This window comes from Ochotona curzoniae, unplaced genomic scaffold, assembly GCF_017591425.1.
Source record: "Ochotona curzoniae isolate NIBS_2020 unplaced genomic scaffold, NIBS_Ocur_1.0 contig_66, whole genome shotgun sequence".
Taxonomy (NCBI): Eukaryota; Metazoa; Chordata; class Mammalia; order Lagomorpha; family Ochotonidae; genus Ochotona; species Ochotona curzoniae.
In genome coordinates, this window is record NW_024466512.1 from 21,222,909 (window position 1) to 21,240,017 (window position 17,109).

The window sequence follows — 17,109 nt, forward strand, 5'->3', positions numbered from 1 at the left end:
CGATGAAAATAATTTGGTTTCTTTGAAAATTTAGGAGTTTGGATTGGAATTGCTTTCTCCTCCTATTCCCTGTTTATTAGAAAGTATTGATTCTGAAGTGGAGAAAGTATATTTATGAGACTTTGGGTGCACATTGATTAGCTGTAACCCAATTATAAATCCTCTGAGAAGTTGTTCGTAAACATGTGCTTTTCATGGAATGTGTGGCTCCCCTTGTTTATACTGATCAACTGATTGAAGCCAGTCACATATCTATATTGCCTAAGGTTAGAATTGCATTGCTATTCCCTTCAATAGCTCAGCTGATAGAGCAGAGGACTGTAGAATTGCATTGCTTCGGATTTGTTTTAGTAGGGTGCTCTTGATTTTCAGTTTATTTTCCCCAGATAAGGACATTTTCCTCTTGACAACCTATTTAAGAGACACAGAAATATTTTGAATGGAGGCTTGTAATTCATGCTTTAAAATAAAGTCATGATCAATATAATGTAAATTGTCCCAAAAGAGTCTTCTCTGTTTTTGTTATGATTTTTTTTTAGTAGAATTTGAGAACACAATGAGAGCTCATGGAGGTAGGTCTTTTTTTTTTTTTTTTAAGATTTATTTATTTTTATTGGAAAGTCAGATACACAGAGAGGAGGAGAGACAGAGAATATCTTCCGTCTGATGATTCACGCTCCAAGTTACCACAACGGCTGGTCTGCACCAATCCAAAGCCAGGAGCCAGGAACCTCCTCCAGGTCTCCCATGTGGGTGCAGGATCCCAAGGCTTTGGGCCGTCCTCGACTGTTCTCACAGGCCTCAAGCAGGGAGCTGGATGGAAAGTGGAGCTGGTGGGATTAGAACTGGCGCCCAAATGGGATCCTGGTGTATGCAAGGCAAGAAATTGAGCCACTAGGCCCCTGTGCCGGGCCCTGGAGGTAGATCTTAAGTGAAGTTTTAGAGTAAACTTAGGAAGATTCAGGGAGAAGTTTCCCTTCTCCCCTCCCTATTTCAGAATCGGTGACCCAACAACAAATGCTGAGCGTTTACATGAGCCCCACACTTATAGAACAAGTGGAAGATGTCATCAGTGTGCTTGCTGTCTAGCAGAGGGAATTTTTTGTGCTTTGATATTTACTCAAAGATGCATGATTTTTGGTTACAAGTTAGAGGAGTTATTGCCTGAGAGTCTGTGATACTGGGTGTATGTCTAAATTAAACACAGCTTTGACTTGAAAGAGAGTATGTGTTTTCAAAAAATCATTGGACAAAAATTTGTTTTGAATTTCTCTGGAAGTAAAATCAAGCTTATCCAAAATCCATTGCTTCCCCCTCACCCTTTGTAAGATTTATTTTATTTATTTGAAAGGCAGAGTTAGATAGAAAGGCAATGAGGGAGGAAGGGAGAGAAGGAGAGTAGGAGAGAGAGAGATAACTTTCTTTCCCACTGGTTTATTTCCCCAATGGCTGCAGTGGCCTAGGGGAACTCCATCTCAGTCTCCTGGGTGTGTTTCAGGGGCCCAAGTACGTGGGCCATCTTCCATGCTTTTCCTGGGAGCTGGATTGGAATTGGAGCGGCCAGGACTCAAACTGGTACCAGTATGGGATGCCATCATCATAGGCTGTAGCTTAACCTGTTCTTTCACAGTGATAGGATTGAGGTGGGTGGTGTGTGTGTGTGCATGTCTCAATTATGTTTCAGAACTGCAGGTTAGGTTGAAGAAAGAGAGAAACTTAACAATAGGAATAATCTGAGAGGTGAGAAAATATGTATACATTCATAGTGGATTCCTGTGGAGTTTCAAGTTAAAAGAAAATTTGAAACTATGTTTCCTAAGATAGGGATGTTTGAGCATGATTCATGGAATTGTTTCTGTAAAGAATTAAGAAAAATCCTGAAGTTTGATCTGCAGTAATGTTACAAGTATATACAGTTATATTTGAAAGCAGCAATTTATATTCAGTTATTTTAAAGTAGAATTTAACTTTGGGGCGCTTCACTGCTATTTTCTGCCCTGAGTCTCTTTCCAGAATTGGTGGAGACAGTCAAGTGCAGTGTGATTTATAAGGCAGTGAAGGCCAAGTAGTTTGTGGTGACGAAGACCTGCTTACTTTGGGGAAATCAATGGGGCACATCAGTCTGCAGCACACTTCCTGCCTTAATGGTCCTCGGCTCGATCAATATTTGAAATTGAACTTCACCATCTGTCTGCGGGCAGTGTGTGCTCAGCAGCTGCCCTCCTGCCTTCCATCAGCCTCAACTATCCAGCCAGGCCCATTACTGATGGAGCCAGTTACATGTTCCTGCTTGGTTTTGGATCTGCTTTAAGCCTTGCCCACCAGCACATTTCTAAAGGATATAAAACGTGTTGTGCTGTTAGTCTAGTGATGATTTAAACCTTGATGTTACCAGGTCAGCAGAGGAATCTTGGCAGATGTACAAGATCTATGGCTTGGTTCTTTATCATTTCTCCTTCCTGGAAGAATTTCCTGTTGAGAAATGTTTCATTTGACTTTCCAGCATCTAGGAGAGCGTTCTGACAGTGACTGAGGTTTTCTTTTCTTTCTTGGAGCCTTTTTTTTTTCTGAGCTTTTTTAAGTTCACAGTAAAATTGAGAGAAAGACACAGAGAAATCACAGTGTACATCCATAATATCCCCCATTAACAGTCCTCCCGGGCCCGGTGTGGTGGCCTAGTGGCTAAAGGTCTTTGTGTTGAACACGCCAGGATCCCGTATGGGTGCTGGCTCTAATCCTGGAAGCTCCGCTTCCCATCCAGCTCCCTGCTTGTGGCCTGGGAAAACAGTTGAGGATGGTCCAAAGCCTTGGCACACTGCACCCAAGTGGCAGACCCAGAAGAGGTTCCTGGTTCCTGGCTTCAGATTGGTGCAGCTCCGGTCATTGCAGTCACTTGGGAAGTGAATCAACAGATGGAAGATCTTCCTCTCTTTCTCTCCTCCTTTCTATATATATATCTGAATTTACAATAAAAATAAGTAAACCATTAAAAAAAAACATTCCCCCCTCCACAGTGGTGTTTGTTATAATTGATGAACCTATATTTGCGTACACCTTAGAGTTCATGGTTAACATCCAGATTCATGCCTGGTATGCTATTATGTAGGTCTGGGCATATGATATGTATCCATCATTATAGTATGGCATAGGAGTCTTTTTACTGCTGTAAAATGTGGCTTTTCTTCTCCCAGATCCTCTGACTATGGCACAGGTGGAGAAACGGGGAGGTTTGCTCCGGAAGTCTTCTGCATCCAAGAAACCCCTGAAGGAGAAAGTAGTGTTGATGTATGATGAGATCTTCACGGTAAGGCCCTGAGCCCCGGCGTAGTGCACAGCTGGACTCCTTAGTGTCCTGATGAGGAGCCACCTGACTCAAATTCTTACTCTTAGCTTTGCCACAGTAACTCAGAATAACTAATATAATCAACTAAAATACCTTGCTGTTGGTACATTGGTTAGTTTTCTATATAATGAAGTAGGTGAGGCCAATTATTTAGAAATAAAAATGTTTATTTATACCTTTTAAAATGATTATTTATTTGTTTATTTTTAATGATTTATTTATTTTTATTGGAAAGGCAGGTTTCCAGAGAGAGAGAAGGAGACAGAAGGAAGGCTCTTCTGTCTGTGGCTTCACTCCCCAAAGGACTGTAATGGCCAGAGCTGAGTCAATCCAAAGCCAGGAGCCCTGCAAGAGCTTATTCCTGATCTCCTACTCAGTCCCATGAACTTGGGCCATCCTCCACTGTTTCCCCAGGTCTTAAGCATGGAGCTAGATGGGAAATGGAACAGCCGGGACTTGATCCGGTACCCATATAAGTTGCTAGTGCTTGAAGGTGAAGGATTAGCAAATCCCCAACTGTTCCCATTTGGGTAGTAAACCAGTTGATGGAAGACCTCTGTTTTTCCCTTTTTTTCTGTATCTCTACTTTTCAAATACATTAATTATGGTACTGAATAATTAGTACCATAATTTTGTCTACCTTTTTCATTAAGAACAGAGCATATTAAAGCTCTGTTTGAAAAACAGAATGCTCCATTCTGGTACCATGCTGTAATAGGCTAAGCCTCCACCTGCAACTCCAGTATTCCATATGGGTGCTGGTTTGAGTCCTGACTGCTCCACTTCTTACCTGGCCTGGGAAAGCAGCAGAGGGTGGCCCAAGTCCTTTTGCCCCTGCACCCATGTGGGAGACAGGAAAGAAGTGACTGGCTCCTGGTTTTGGATCAGCCCAGTTCTGACCATTGCAGTCATTTAAGAGGGGGATGAACCAGTGGATGGCATCTTTCTCTGTCTCTCCTTCTGTTTGTAAAATCAGCCTTTCAATATAATTAAATAAATAAATCTTAAAAATAAAATTTTCAAATAAATAAAATTGCATTTTTTCAAATAAGAATAAATAAATTTTAAAGCTCCACTTAAAAATAATCCATAAAGAAAAACAAAAAAACGCTGTTATGCAGAAGCCCACGAGGGAGGGCAAGTCGAGGGATAGGTTGAAATTGTCCATAAGTCTGGTGTGAAAACCACTGCTGTGTTGCTTAGATGATCTCGGTCCTACACTGGTTTAAGTTGTTAAACTCAGCGCTTCTGAAGTTAACATTGACAGGTAACTTTAATTTAGTGTAGTGTTCTAAGTGCTTTTGGTGTTAGCTGGGAAAGTAAGTGCTTATTATCTGGTTTCAGGTGGAAGACCCCAGCCAGTTCAGCCCTCGGTTTTGGGAGGAGCTCTTCCTCATGAAGGTAAGTCCTCATGGCATCTGTGGGTTCTGCTGGTATGTAGGAAGCCCTCCCTGTGTCCTTGGCGCTAAAATCAAATCACACCCAGACTGTCCTCATTTCCTTGGCAGGTGAACTTGGAATACCTCGAAGGCAAGCTGGAATCTCTTGATGGTGAGGAATTAATGAAGATCAAGGACAATGTGAATTGCTTATTTCAACACTGCATCCAGGCTCTGGGAGAGGAGCATCCAATTCGAGTTGTCAATGCTTTGCAGGTACAAGGTTGGAGCCCCTGGGATTTTGTTTCATAGGAAAAAAGTTAATGTATGTTGTACTCTTAAGTACTTGGACTTGCTGTTAGGTTTTTTTTTTCCCCTTTAAATTCTTTTAAGTAATCAGATATCTCTGGCATGTTTGTTTAGCCTCTTGTGTAAACAAGTTGACATAGCTATAATCTTGTCCATTTGTGTAATTTGATCCAATTCCAAGGCTGATTGTGTGACAGAACTCTTGTTGTTAACTTCTGGAAAGGAAGCGGTAGAAAGGAATGTGAGGCAAGGATTGTTAACCTACAGCAAAAATTAGAAGAGACTCTAATACAGTATTATCTTGTTAGATCAGAAGTTCTTTTCTTTCTTTTTCTTTTTTAAGATTTATATATTTAAAAATCAAGGTGAGAGGAGAGAGGGAGAGGAAGGAAGATACCTTTCAGACCTGGCAGGATAGCCTAGTGGCTAAATTCTTGCCTTTTGTGTGCAGGGATCCCATATGGTCACTGGTTCTAATCCCAGAGGCCCCGCTTCCCATCCAGCTCCCTGCTTGTGGCCTGGGAAAGCAGTCGAGGATGGCCCAAGGCGTTGGAACCCGGCAGTTGTGTGGGAGATCCGGTAGAAGCTCTGGGTTCCTCCTGGCTTTGGATCAGCTTAGCTCCAGCTGTTGCAGCAACTTGGGGAGTGAACCAGTGGATGGAAGATATTTCTCTCCTGTTCTCTGTATATCTGACTTTCCAATAAAAAGAAAATATGTTTTTTAAAAGATTCATTTATTTTTATTGCAAAGTCAGATATACAGAGAGGAGGTGAGACAGAGAGGAAGATCTTCCATCTGGTGATTCACTCCCCAAGTCACCATAATGGCTGGTGCTGAGTTGATCCAGAGCCAGGAACCCAGAGTCTCTTCTGGTTCTCCCACGTGGGTGCAGGGTCCCAATGCTTTGGGCTGTCCTCTTCTGCTTTCCCAGGCCACAAGCAGGGAGCTGGATGGGAAGTGGAGCTGGCTGCCTGGATTAGAACTAGCGCCCATATAGGATCCTGGCATTTTTAAGATGAGGACTGTAGCCACTAGGCTACCATGCTGAGCCCAAAAGAAAAAATTAATTGTAAAATAATAATAATAATAGATACTTTCCATTTGTTGGCTCACTCCCCAGATGGCTGCAATGCCTGAGGTTCAAGCCTCATAGGTGGTAGGGTCTCATGCTTTGGGGCATCATCTTCTTTCCCAGTGCTGCAGAGAGCTGAATCAGAAGCAGAGAGCTGCATCGGAAGCTGGGTCAGCTTGAATCCCTGCTGCAGTTGGATGTTGGCATTAGAGGTGGTAGCTTAACTGGATGTGCCACAACACTGGCCCCAGTTCAAGGTTTTTTCTTTTTTTTTAATTTTACTTTTAATATTTTTACATAGTTGAGAGAAATGCATGCCCATGTGGGCCTCTGATTAGGGTCGGGAGGGTCAGGTATGGAGGAAGATGAGTGGGACATATGTTTTATTCTTTTTTTTCCCCTCCTGTGCCTACAGAGTAGAAAAGGGAGAGGGACCCTCCTTGCTGTCAAGCTACTTTGGCCCCAGAGAGCGGGAGACAGTCCTTGGATGATGCCTCAGGCTCCCTGTGGAGAAGGTTGCTCTGTTGGTGTCAACTAGAGTAGTTTTAACTGATCAGAGCTTCTTATTCTGAGGCTTCAGGGGGTCCTTGAATCACTGAAAAAAAATTACAGGTAATATTTTATGTGCTTATTTTATTTACCACTCTGGAGAGAGGGCTTTTATCAACTCCTCAGAGAAGACGTAAGACTCATTGTCCATTTGGTGAGTGAAAAAGTGAATTGAAAAATGTCTGTCTTTCTGATTCCAGACTTTCAGATTAAAAAAAGAAAATATTTACAAAGCAGGATTTGCTGTTCTTCATGCTAGATCATGAGGAGGATTTAGCCAGTAGCTATTTTTTGGGTTAGTAGTGTACATCACATCACATGTTTGGTAGACCTTCACTGTAAGTTTCCTGGATACTTTAACTCAATACTTTGCTCCTAATTTGTAGGGCAGTGTCTAGAAAATAATGCAATACCCTGGAGGTAAATTGTTATTGAATACTGTTCTGAAGTTTTTTTTTAAGTTTCATTTATTATTATTGTAAAGTCAGATATACAGAGAGGAGGTGAAACAGAGAGGAAGATCTTCTGTCTAGTAATTCACTCCCTAAATAAGTAGCCTCAATGGTGTAGTTGAGCCAACCTGAAGCCAGGAGCCTAGAGTCTCTTCCGGATCTCCCAGGTGGGTATGGGGCCCCAAGGCTTTGGACCATCCTTGACTGTTTTCCCAGGCTACAAGCAGGGAGCTGGATGGGAAGTGGAGCAGCTGGGATAGTAAGCAGTGCCTGTTGGCATCCCTGTGCATGCAAGGGGAGGACTTTAGCAACTAGGCTACCATGCCAGGCCATGTCCTGAAGTTTCTAATGTTTATGTTCTGCTAGGTCCAACATAGCCTTGATTTGAAGTGTTTAGGGCAGTGATTATCAAACTAAGAATATGAAAAATCCATAAGGAAATAGAGGATTGGGGGCCTGGCGCAGTAGCCTTGTGGCTAAAGTCCTCACCTTGTACGTGCCAGGATCCTATATGAGCACCAATTCGTGTCCTGGCAGCCCTGCTTCCCGTCTGGCTCCATGCTGTGGCTTGGGAAAGCAGTTGAGGGTGGCTCAAACCCCTGGGACCCTGCACCCATGTGGGATACCCAGAAGAAACTCCTGGTTCCTGGCTTTGGACTGGCCTAGTTCTCGCCATTGCGACTGCTTGGGTTGTGATTGAGCAGACAGAACATCTTCCTCTCTGTATCTCCTTCACTCAATGAATATGACTTTCTAATAAAAATAAATGAATCTTTAAAAGAACACACACACACACACACAAGGAAAAAATAGAGGGTGTCATCAGTGCAATGGCCCAATTGGCTAGTTCTCCACTTGCATGTGCTGGTATCCCATATGGGTACCTGTTTATGTCCCACCTGCTCACTTCCCCACTAGCTCTGATTGAAAGTAATGGAAGCTTACTCTGCACCCATGTGGGAGACCCAAAGGCAGTTCTTAGCTTTGGATTGGCTCAGCTCCAGTTGTTGAAGCCATTTAGGGAGTGAACTAGCAGATGAAAAATCTTTCTCAGAGTATCTTTTTCTCTCTGTAAATATTCCTCTCCATTAAAAATAAAATGAGTTTTTGGGCCTGGCGCGGTGGCGCAAGTGGTTAAAGGTCCTCACCTTGCACGCCTGGGATCCCATATGGGCGCCGGTTCTAATCCCGGCAGCCCCACTTCCCTTCCAGCTCCCTGCCTGTGGCCTGGGAAAGCAGTCGAGGACGGCCCAAAGCTTTGGGAACCTGCACCCGCGTGGGAGACCCGGAAGAGGCTCCTGGCTTCGGATCGGCATAGTATCGACCCGTTGCGCTCACTTGGGGAGTGAATCATCGGACGGAAGATCTTCCTCTCTGTCTCTCCTCTCTGTATATCTGCCTTTCCAATAAAAAAATAATAAAAAATAAATCTTTAAAAAAATAAATAAAATGAGTTTTATAAAACCCCCCTTTTTAGAATCATTGGTAGATCAGGCTTAGGTTTCTTTCTTTCGTTTATTTTATCTTTATTGGAAAGGCAGATATACAGAGAGGAAAAACAGAGAGAAATATTGACCATAAACTGATTTACTCCCCACATGGCCACAGTGTTCGAACTGAGCTAATCTGAAGCCAGGAGCCCGGAGCTTCTTCCCGGTCTCCCACACAGGTGCAGAGTTCCAACACCTTGGGCCGTCCTCGACTGCTTTTCCAGGGCACAGACAGGGAGCTGGATGGGAAGCAGGGCTGCCGGGATTAGAACCGGTGTTCATATAAGCTCCATAAAGTCCATTTAAGACTGTAGCTGCTAGGCTACCATGCCAGGCCCTAAGTTTCTTTATTTTGCTTTTATTTAAGAGGCAGAGCAACACAGAGAAAAAGGAGAGGTCTTCTTTTCACTGATTTACTCCACAAATGCCCACAGCTGTTGAGGCTGGACTGGGTACAAGCCTAGAGAGGCAGGAACTCTGACCAGGTCTTCCGTGTAGGTGACAGGGACCCAACAACTTACGCTGTCACGGATGCCTCCCTGTAGGTACTAATATAAATGGGAGACTGGAAGCAACTTCAGACCTATGTCTTGTACCTACTCATTTTGGAATACAAGCCTTTCGGGTGCTGTACCAAATGATTGTCTGAGTGTAATAGTTTGAGGATAGGGGCTCAATTAAAATTGGAAATTGTGCATCCCGTAATCACTGTGACTCATTGTGAAGGCATCAATTGTAAAGTTTTATTTCAGGAGAAGAAAGTTGACATTGAGCTCCTTGGTGACCCATAAAAACATATTACATTATTATTATTATCTTTTTTTAAATTTTATTTTTATTGAGAAGTCAGATATACAGAGAGGAAGATCTTCCATCTGCTGATTCACTTCCCAAAAACTTTAGCCACTAGGCTACCATGCTGTACTGAAGATGCATAATACTTTTATCACTCTTGTTTTATAGATGAGAAAGCTGAGCCATGTGCCCTGGTTCTCACAGCTACTCTGTGGTGGATGGGAATTATAATTAAAGTTTAAAAAATATTAATTTTATTTATTTGAAAGGCAGAATTACAGAAAGGGGAGGAGGGATAGGGAGAGAGGGATCTTTTATCTATTGCTTCATTTCTCCAGTGGCCACAGGGCTAGGATCCAGGGGCTTGTTTTGGGTTTCCTACGTGGGTTTAGGGGGATAAGCACTTGGGCTATCTTCTGCTGCTTTCCTAGACCCATTAGCAGGGAGCTGGATTGGAAGTTGAGCAACTAAGCCACAGCATCAGCCCCTGAACTTAAGATTTAAAACAATTGTGTGTGTGTGTGTGTGTGTGTGTTTTTAAAGATTTGTTTTATTTATCTTCCATCCATTGATTCACTCCCCAAGTGGCTGCAGCAGCTAGAACTGAGCTGATCTGAAGCCAGAAGTTTGGAGCATCTTTTGTGTCTCCCACACAAGTGCAGGGTTCCAATGCTTTGGGCCATCTTCGACTGCTTTCTCAGGCCACAAGCAGGGAGCTGGATGGGAAGTGGGGCCACCAGGATTAGAATCAGTGACCATATGGAATCCTGGTGTGTGCAAGGCGAGGACTTTAGCCACTAGGCTACCATGCTGGGTCCATGACTTCTTCTCTAGAAAAAATTTTCTTTTATCTTGGCAGACCTTGTGTGCACTCATTCGAGGAGTTCATCAAAAGAATAAGTCTACCTCTGGGTTTGACATTATCAACATGCTGATGGGCTTTGACAAGGCGGAGCTGTGCATGAAGGTGAGACGTTAGTTGTAGATGTCGTGGTTATTAATTGCTTTTGACTGCTGTCTGTGGATACCATCTGTACATTTGGATTCAGATATTAATGATTGCATTTGATCTTAAACTTTGTATATGTGTGTGTATATATATATTCACATTCAGTTTATCTGAATAAAGGAAAATATAAAGTTCAGATTTGGATGAAGGCATCCTTTTCCTACTGTATAAAGACCAAATAGTTTTCTTTTATTATTTGTATCATATAATCATACTTTTTTGTTTACAAGATTTATTTATTTTTATTTGAAAGTCTGATTTACAGAGAGAAGAAGAGACTGAGAGAAAGATCTTCCATTCGCTGATTCACTTACTCAAGCAGCCACAATGGCTGCAGTGGCCGTGATGACTGGAGCTCAGCCAATCTGAAGACAGGAGCCAGGAGCTTCTTCTGTGTCTCCTATGTGGGTGCAGGGTCCCAAGTCTTTGGGTAATCCTCTAATGCTTTTCCAGACCACAAACAGGGAGCTAGACGGGATGTAGGGCAGCCAGGATTAGAACCAGTGGCATATGGGATCCAGGCACATTCAAAGTGAGGAGTTCAGCTGCTAGGCCACCACGCCAGGCCCTGCTCTTCCTTTTAAATAAATAACTTCAAAAATAATTTGAAGAAGCCAGGAGCCAGGAGCTTCTTCCAGGTCTCCCATGTGGGTACAGGGTCACAAGGCCTTGGGCCATCCCCTACTGGTTTCCCAGGTCCCAAGCAGGGAGCTGAATGGGAAGTGGAGCAGCCAGGACATAAACTGGCATCTGTGTCCGATCCCAGTGCATGCAAGGCAAGGATCTGACCACCAGGCCTCATGCCGGGCCCATAACCATACATTTTTAAGAATGTGGTGTTAGGTCTCAAGCATTTGGGCCATATTCCTCTGCTTTTGTGTGTTGTTAGCAGGAAGCTGGATCAGAAATGGAGCCGTTGTCTCACAAACCAGAGCCTATAGGGGATGTGGATGTTGCAGGTGGCAGAATTACTTGTACCACAGCACTGGTCCCTTTTATGTATCTTTGCTCATGCCATACCTGTGTAGAATTGCTTTCCTCCTCAACTTTTTGAGATGTATTTATTTATTTTTTACAATTTGGTAGACCTGGTGGTGAGGTGGTGATGCAGACGGAGGCAGACACACTTAGAAACAGCCTTAATCTTTTGGCCTAGTCCTCAGATATCTGTAGTAGTGAGGGATCAAAGTGGAGTTGGAAACTCAATCCTGGACCACTGTGTAGGTGGCGGCAATCCACACCATCTGGAGTTGGCACCACCACCAGTGGAGTTGGCACCACTGCCTCCTTTAGTCTTCACCAGTAGGAAGCTGGATTTAGGAACTAAAGTCAGGAATCGGGCCTGATGGCGTGGCCTAGTGGCTAAAGTCCTCTCCTTGAACATGCCAGGATCCCATATGGGCACCGGTTCTAATCCCGGCAGCTCCACTTTCCATCCAGCTCCCTGCTCGTGGCCTGGGAAAGCAGTCGAGGACGGCCCAATGCTTTGGGACCCTGCACCCATGTAGGAGACCTGGAAAGAAGTTCCTGGCTCCCGGGTTCGGATCGGCACAGCATCGGCCATTGCGGTCACTTGGGGAGTGAATCATCAGACGGAAATCTTCCTCTCTGTTTCTCCTCCTCTTTGTATATCTGTCTTTGTAAAAAAAAAAAAATTTTTTTATATTATATTTTGACAATCTTTACATAGTTAATTAGGGTAAAAAGGTTCACGGGCTACAGGAAAATGGGTAAGACTATTATTTTTTCCACATTGTTTCCTTCATGCTTAAAGGAGGGTATTAAGGGAGAAGGCCCACCCAATTTCCCACCCTCCCCAGGTCCCGGATGTAGGGTATGCTCTGAGGTTCTTGCTCAGGTGGTTTGATATTTCAACAGTTATGAATCACTGCCAATCTTGCCACTCCAAGCACTATGAGGTCTTTGAAGAATCCACTGATTGACATAGTCCATCATAGAGTCTCTGTTTGCCCCGTATTTCGCTGCTAAGATACAGCTGAGATGGTTGGTTGACCTGTTCTGTCTTCTCTCTTTTCTTGGTTAGGGTTCTTCTGAGTCCAGCATTTTGATTGGGGAGATCTCCAAAGAAACTGTCTGAGGTGTTCTCAAACCAGATTCTTGTATGTGCTAGCAAGTACAGGACCCGGCACAGTCCATCACCCTGAGCAGCTAGTGTTTGCAATTGCTGGGTTGGTTCTGTTTTCACTCCCGACTTCCACCGGAATCAGTGGGTGTTGCAGTCCAGCCTGGTTCTGCCCAGCACATACTCGGCCCTCACGTAAACCAGTGGGAGCTGCAGCCTAGTTGGAGCGACCTGCAATAACCCCCACCAGGCCTGCCCCCTACCCTGGATTGCCAGTATGTGTAGCAGTAATCCAGTCTGTCCAACACCCCATTCCACCCCAGCCACTGTCCTAGTTTTATGCCCTCCCGTGGAAGTGGTACCCCAAGAGGAATGAGCCCACTATTTCCCTCCTAGGTCTCTCCCACTCCCGGATTATGCACTCTCCAGGTAGTTCTGTGGTTTGACTTGACAGAACTAGCCCCTAGTGCCAGTTTCTTGCCACTGATGCTGTGGCTAAGCCCAAACAACCCTCACCCACTCTAATTTTGTTTGCACCAGTAGGAATAATTAGCCCAGCCTGGCTTTTCCCTGATCTAGTCCACATGAGGCACACAGGTGTTATAGCACTGCCTAGTCTGGTCTGCCCCCATCCCAGCCCATGCTCTCCAGCGGGAGTAGCCATCCAGCAAAGGAATCACCCTTTATTCCCCTGCCGGCACTGCCCCCTTGTTCTCACGCTTGCTGGTTGGGCGCTGCAGTCACATCCGGTACTGGCAACGTCACCTTGGCATTCCATATTGTGCACTAGTCTTTGTTGCAACCGAACCTGGCTCGACCCACACTTTTCTGGTGCTTGGATTTGCCAGTGGATGACATGGACAGATTCAGCCTGGTCTTCCCCCGACCCATGCCAAATGTATGCCAGTGGGTAACTTTCCATGGCCTATTCTGGGCTGTTTCCTATCATGTTTCTTGCGTTTACCTGCTGGGTCTGTGTCCTGCCAGAGGAGTTGCCCAGGCTCCTTCCTCAGAACCTCTCCCAGTGCCAGGTTTCACGCTTACCAGTGGGTCCATGAGCCAGCCCTACTCAGTCCACCTCCTGTCATAGCAGGAACTGTGTTTTTTCCTGGCTGGCCTTCAACCCAAACTGGTTCTTGTTGGATGTTTCAGCCCAGCCATGGTTTGTCCATACCCACATATGGCTCACACATGGGTCAGTAGGGGGTTGAGACCTTGCCTAGTCCATCGCACATCTATCCCGGTCCTCCAGGACACCAGAGGGTATTGGGGTCTGGCTCAGCTCGGTGCATCCAATCCCAGTCCACACTTGTGCCAAGGGAGTCTACAACCGTTTCCAGATCAGAACGCAGCCCCCATTCCAGGTCACACGCCCCTAGGTGGGAACCTCAGTCCAGCTGGGGTTGTCCCCTTAGCTCCCCAGCCGGGCCTGTTCCCAGCCATAGATCACATGCATGCCAGTGGTTGCTCTGACTAAGCTTGGCACAGCCCCTTACCTGTCCTGACCTCTGCCTTAGACACTGTGGCATAGCGTTCCTGGCTCACGCAGACCAGTAGGTGCAAGAGCCTAGCTCGGCATGACCTGTGCTCCCTCCTGGTCTTTAGTTTTGCTTGTGGGCTAAGATTTGCTCAGTCTTGCCTGATCTACTCTGTTACATTACCAATTGACACATTAGCCAGCTGTTGGAGCTACTTTTCCCAGCTTGTCCGACCCCAGGGTCTGGACCACATGCTCACCAGCAGGAGCTATGACTCGCCAAGGGAGTTTCCCAAATTCCTCCACTTGACCCACTCCCAGACTCAGTTCTCATACATGCCATTGGGTTTAGGCCAGTGCCCAGCACAGTCTGGCCTTCCATTTGGCCTTGTATGAGCTGGTGAACGTTGTAGCCCAGCCCTCCCCACACCTTAATCAGGATGCACATTCGGGTGCTGCTGCCCTGACCAGTCCAGACTGTTGTGGGTTCCTTTACCTGTGATTGATGGCAGGCTCCTTGGTCACACCTAGCTTAGTCCATCACCACCCCAATTCTTGGAATAACCAGTGGGGCTAAAATTTTCACAGGATGTGGCCCACACATCCCTCACAGAATTTACCCCCGGTTATGATTCTTGAGTGCTAGTTAATGCAATGGCTCGCTTAATGTGACCCTTCTCCTGATCCATCATCATATCAGGTAACATGATATAATTCTGCAGGATAAGCCCCAAGCCATAGCTTTTGCATGGATTGAATTTGGTGGTCAGCATTGTTCAGTGATTACAAGTTTTACAAAGGAAGAGTTACTGTCATTGGGAATCTTTACCAATGCTTCGTGTCCTAGAACAGTGGGTTCAACCTGGAGCTAACTAAGCAGCGACTCAAAAAATAAGAAAGAAACTAAAGTCAGGAATCAAATCCAGCCCTGTCAGTGTTGGATGCAGGCATAGCCCGCATCCTAACTGCAAGGCAGAACATCTTTCCTACCTTTTCAAGTTTTATTCCTACTGATTTTTCAACCAATAACTCACCCCTGAGCTACCTGAAATATGTGGTTTTTGAACTGATTTTATTCTGTTTATATTTGTGTTGTAGTAATCAGTAAATCAAACCTGCTTATTTTTCGGGCCCTGCCCGGTAGCCTAGTGGCTAAAGTCCTTGCCTTGCACATACTGGGATCCCATATGGTGCCAGTTCTAATCCTGGCTGCCCCGCGTCTCATCCAGCTCCTTGCTTGTGGCTTGGGAAAGCAGTAAAGGATGACCCAAAAGCCTTGGGATGCTGCACCCGTGTGGGAGACCCAGAAGAGGCTCTGAGCTCCTGGTCTCGGATCGGTGTTGCTCTGGCCATTACAGTTACTTGGGGAGTGGAGCATTGAACGGAAGATCTTTGTCTCTCTCCCCTCTGTTTATCTGACTTTCCAATAGAAATAAATCTTTGTTTTTTTTTTTTTTTTTAAAGCTGCTTATTTTTCTTCCTGTTATAATAAAAGTACCTTGAGAATAAGGTCATAGTCTTATTTTTCTCACATCCTTTAAAATCACACTGTTTTACAGAGAAGATACATATTTTTTTGAGTTGAACTAAAGGTTTTTCTGAACCTTCAGCTTGGCCTTGCAGCAGGCACTCTCTTTCTTCATTTGAAGTAGAGTATTACTTTGTTCCCTCTCCTGTAACACTGGAGTTTCATCTTTAAATTAGCCTGGGTTCTTCAGCTTTATTTATTTATTTATTTAAAAGATTTATTTATTTTAAATGGAAAGACAGATATACAGAGTGAAGGAGAGACATAATGAAAGATCTATTCACTGCTTTACTCTCCAAGTGGCCGCAGTGGCTGGGGCTGAGCCGATCCACAGCCAGGAGCCGGGGCTTCTTCCAAGGTTCCAAGGCTTTGAGCTGTCCTTGACTGCTTTTCCCAGGCCACTAAAAGGGAGCTAGATGGGAAGTGTGGCAGCCGGGATGCAAACCAGCGCCCATATGGGATTCAGGTGTGTGTATGGCAAGGACTTTAACCACTAGGCAACTGCACTGGGCCTTGGCTACAGACATTTGTTTGGTAGGATAGTGGGTGCTTTAAATGTTCTGTGCGTTTATTCTTTTTTTTAATTATTATTTTATTTTGATAATTTTTACATAGTTGATTAGGACTACAGAAAAGTGGATAAGACCATTGTTTCCACATTCTCTCTTTCTCTCTCTCTCTTTTTTTCCCCTATGTCTGGGATAAGTAAGGAGATAAAGAAGCAGTCCCACCCAGGCTCCCACCTTTCCCAGGGTCCCTGGTGTGGGGCGTGCTCTGAGGGTACTAAAGTGGTTTTGATAGTGCAACAGTTTTGAATTGCTGCTGGTCTCACCATTCCAGGCACAATGAAATCTCTCCAGAATCTACTGGCTGACTTAGAGTCTCCGTTTGCCCAGATTTTCACTGACAGTGCTTGGCTGGGATAGTTGATCGATTTGGTCTGTTCTGTGTCCTCTGTCTTCTGTTGTGGTACCAGGTGTCCTCTGCAGTTTCAAATGTACTGCCGTATCCTCCATGTGTACCTGGATATGCTGTCCACTACCCCATCTGAGCCTCTGAGGAGGCTCAGCTTTGACACATGCATTCCATGGTCAGACCATGGAACCTGCAATTCTCTTTGTGATTGGGGTTCTGAGTCCTGCAGTTCAATTGGGGGGCTCTGCAAAGAAACTTCATCTTTAGTGATCCCAGACCTGATTCTTGTGTGTGCTTGCCTGTACAGGGTTCAGCACAGTCTGACCCCTCAATCAGCTTATGTACATGCTGGTCATTGCAATTGCTGGGTCAGTTCTGTTTCCAGCCCTTTCTTCCACAAGAACCAAGGGGTATTGCAGTCCTGCCTGATTCTCCTGCCCACCACACACTTGGCCCTTACACATACCAGTTGGAGCTGCTTCCTAGTTGGAGCGAACCGCAATAACCCCCACCAGGCCTGCCCCCTGCCCTGGTTCCTGTGCTTGCCAGTATGTACAGCAGACTGGTCCAGTCTGTCCCACATCCCATTCAGCTCTTATGTTTGTCAGTGGGCATTGAAGCCTAGTTCAACCCAACCAGCCCTGCTATCCAGTCCACACACATGCTGGTAGGTGCTGTTCTGTCTGGCCACTGCTGCTGCAGTCCTG

The 17,109-nt window shown here is 45.1% G+C and overlaps 1 protein-coding gene across 4 annotated transcripts in view; it reads left to right on the forward strand.

The window, feature by feature from the left end:
- ARMH3 (armadillo like helical domain containing 3) overlaps positions 1–17,109 on the forward strand; it is a 186,506-nt gene that overhangs the window by 14,628 nt on the left and 154,769 nt on the right. For all 4 annotated transcript variants that reach the window (XM_040992253.1, XM_040992251.1, XM_040992250.1 and 1 more), the window contains 4 exons: positions 3,192–3,304; positions 4,688–4,744; positions 4,852–4,998; positions 10,250–10,357. In XM_040992253.1, the coding sequence (XP_040848187.1) occupies positions 3,203–3,304; positions 4,688–4,744; positions 4,852–4,998; positions 10,250–10,357 (414 nt within the window). In that variant the 5' untranslated portion in view covers positions 3,192–3,202. The remainder of the gene's footprint in view (positions 1–3,191; positions 3,305–4,687; positions 4,745–4,851; positions 4,999–10,249; positions 10,358–17,109) is intronic.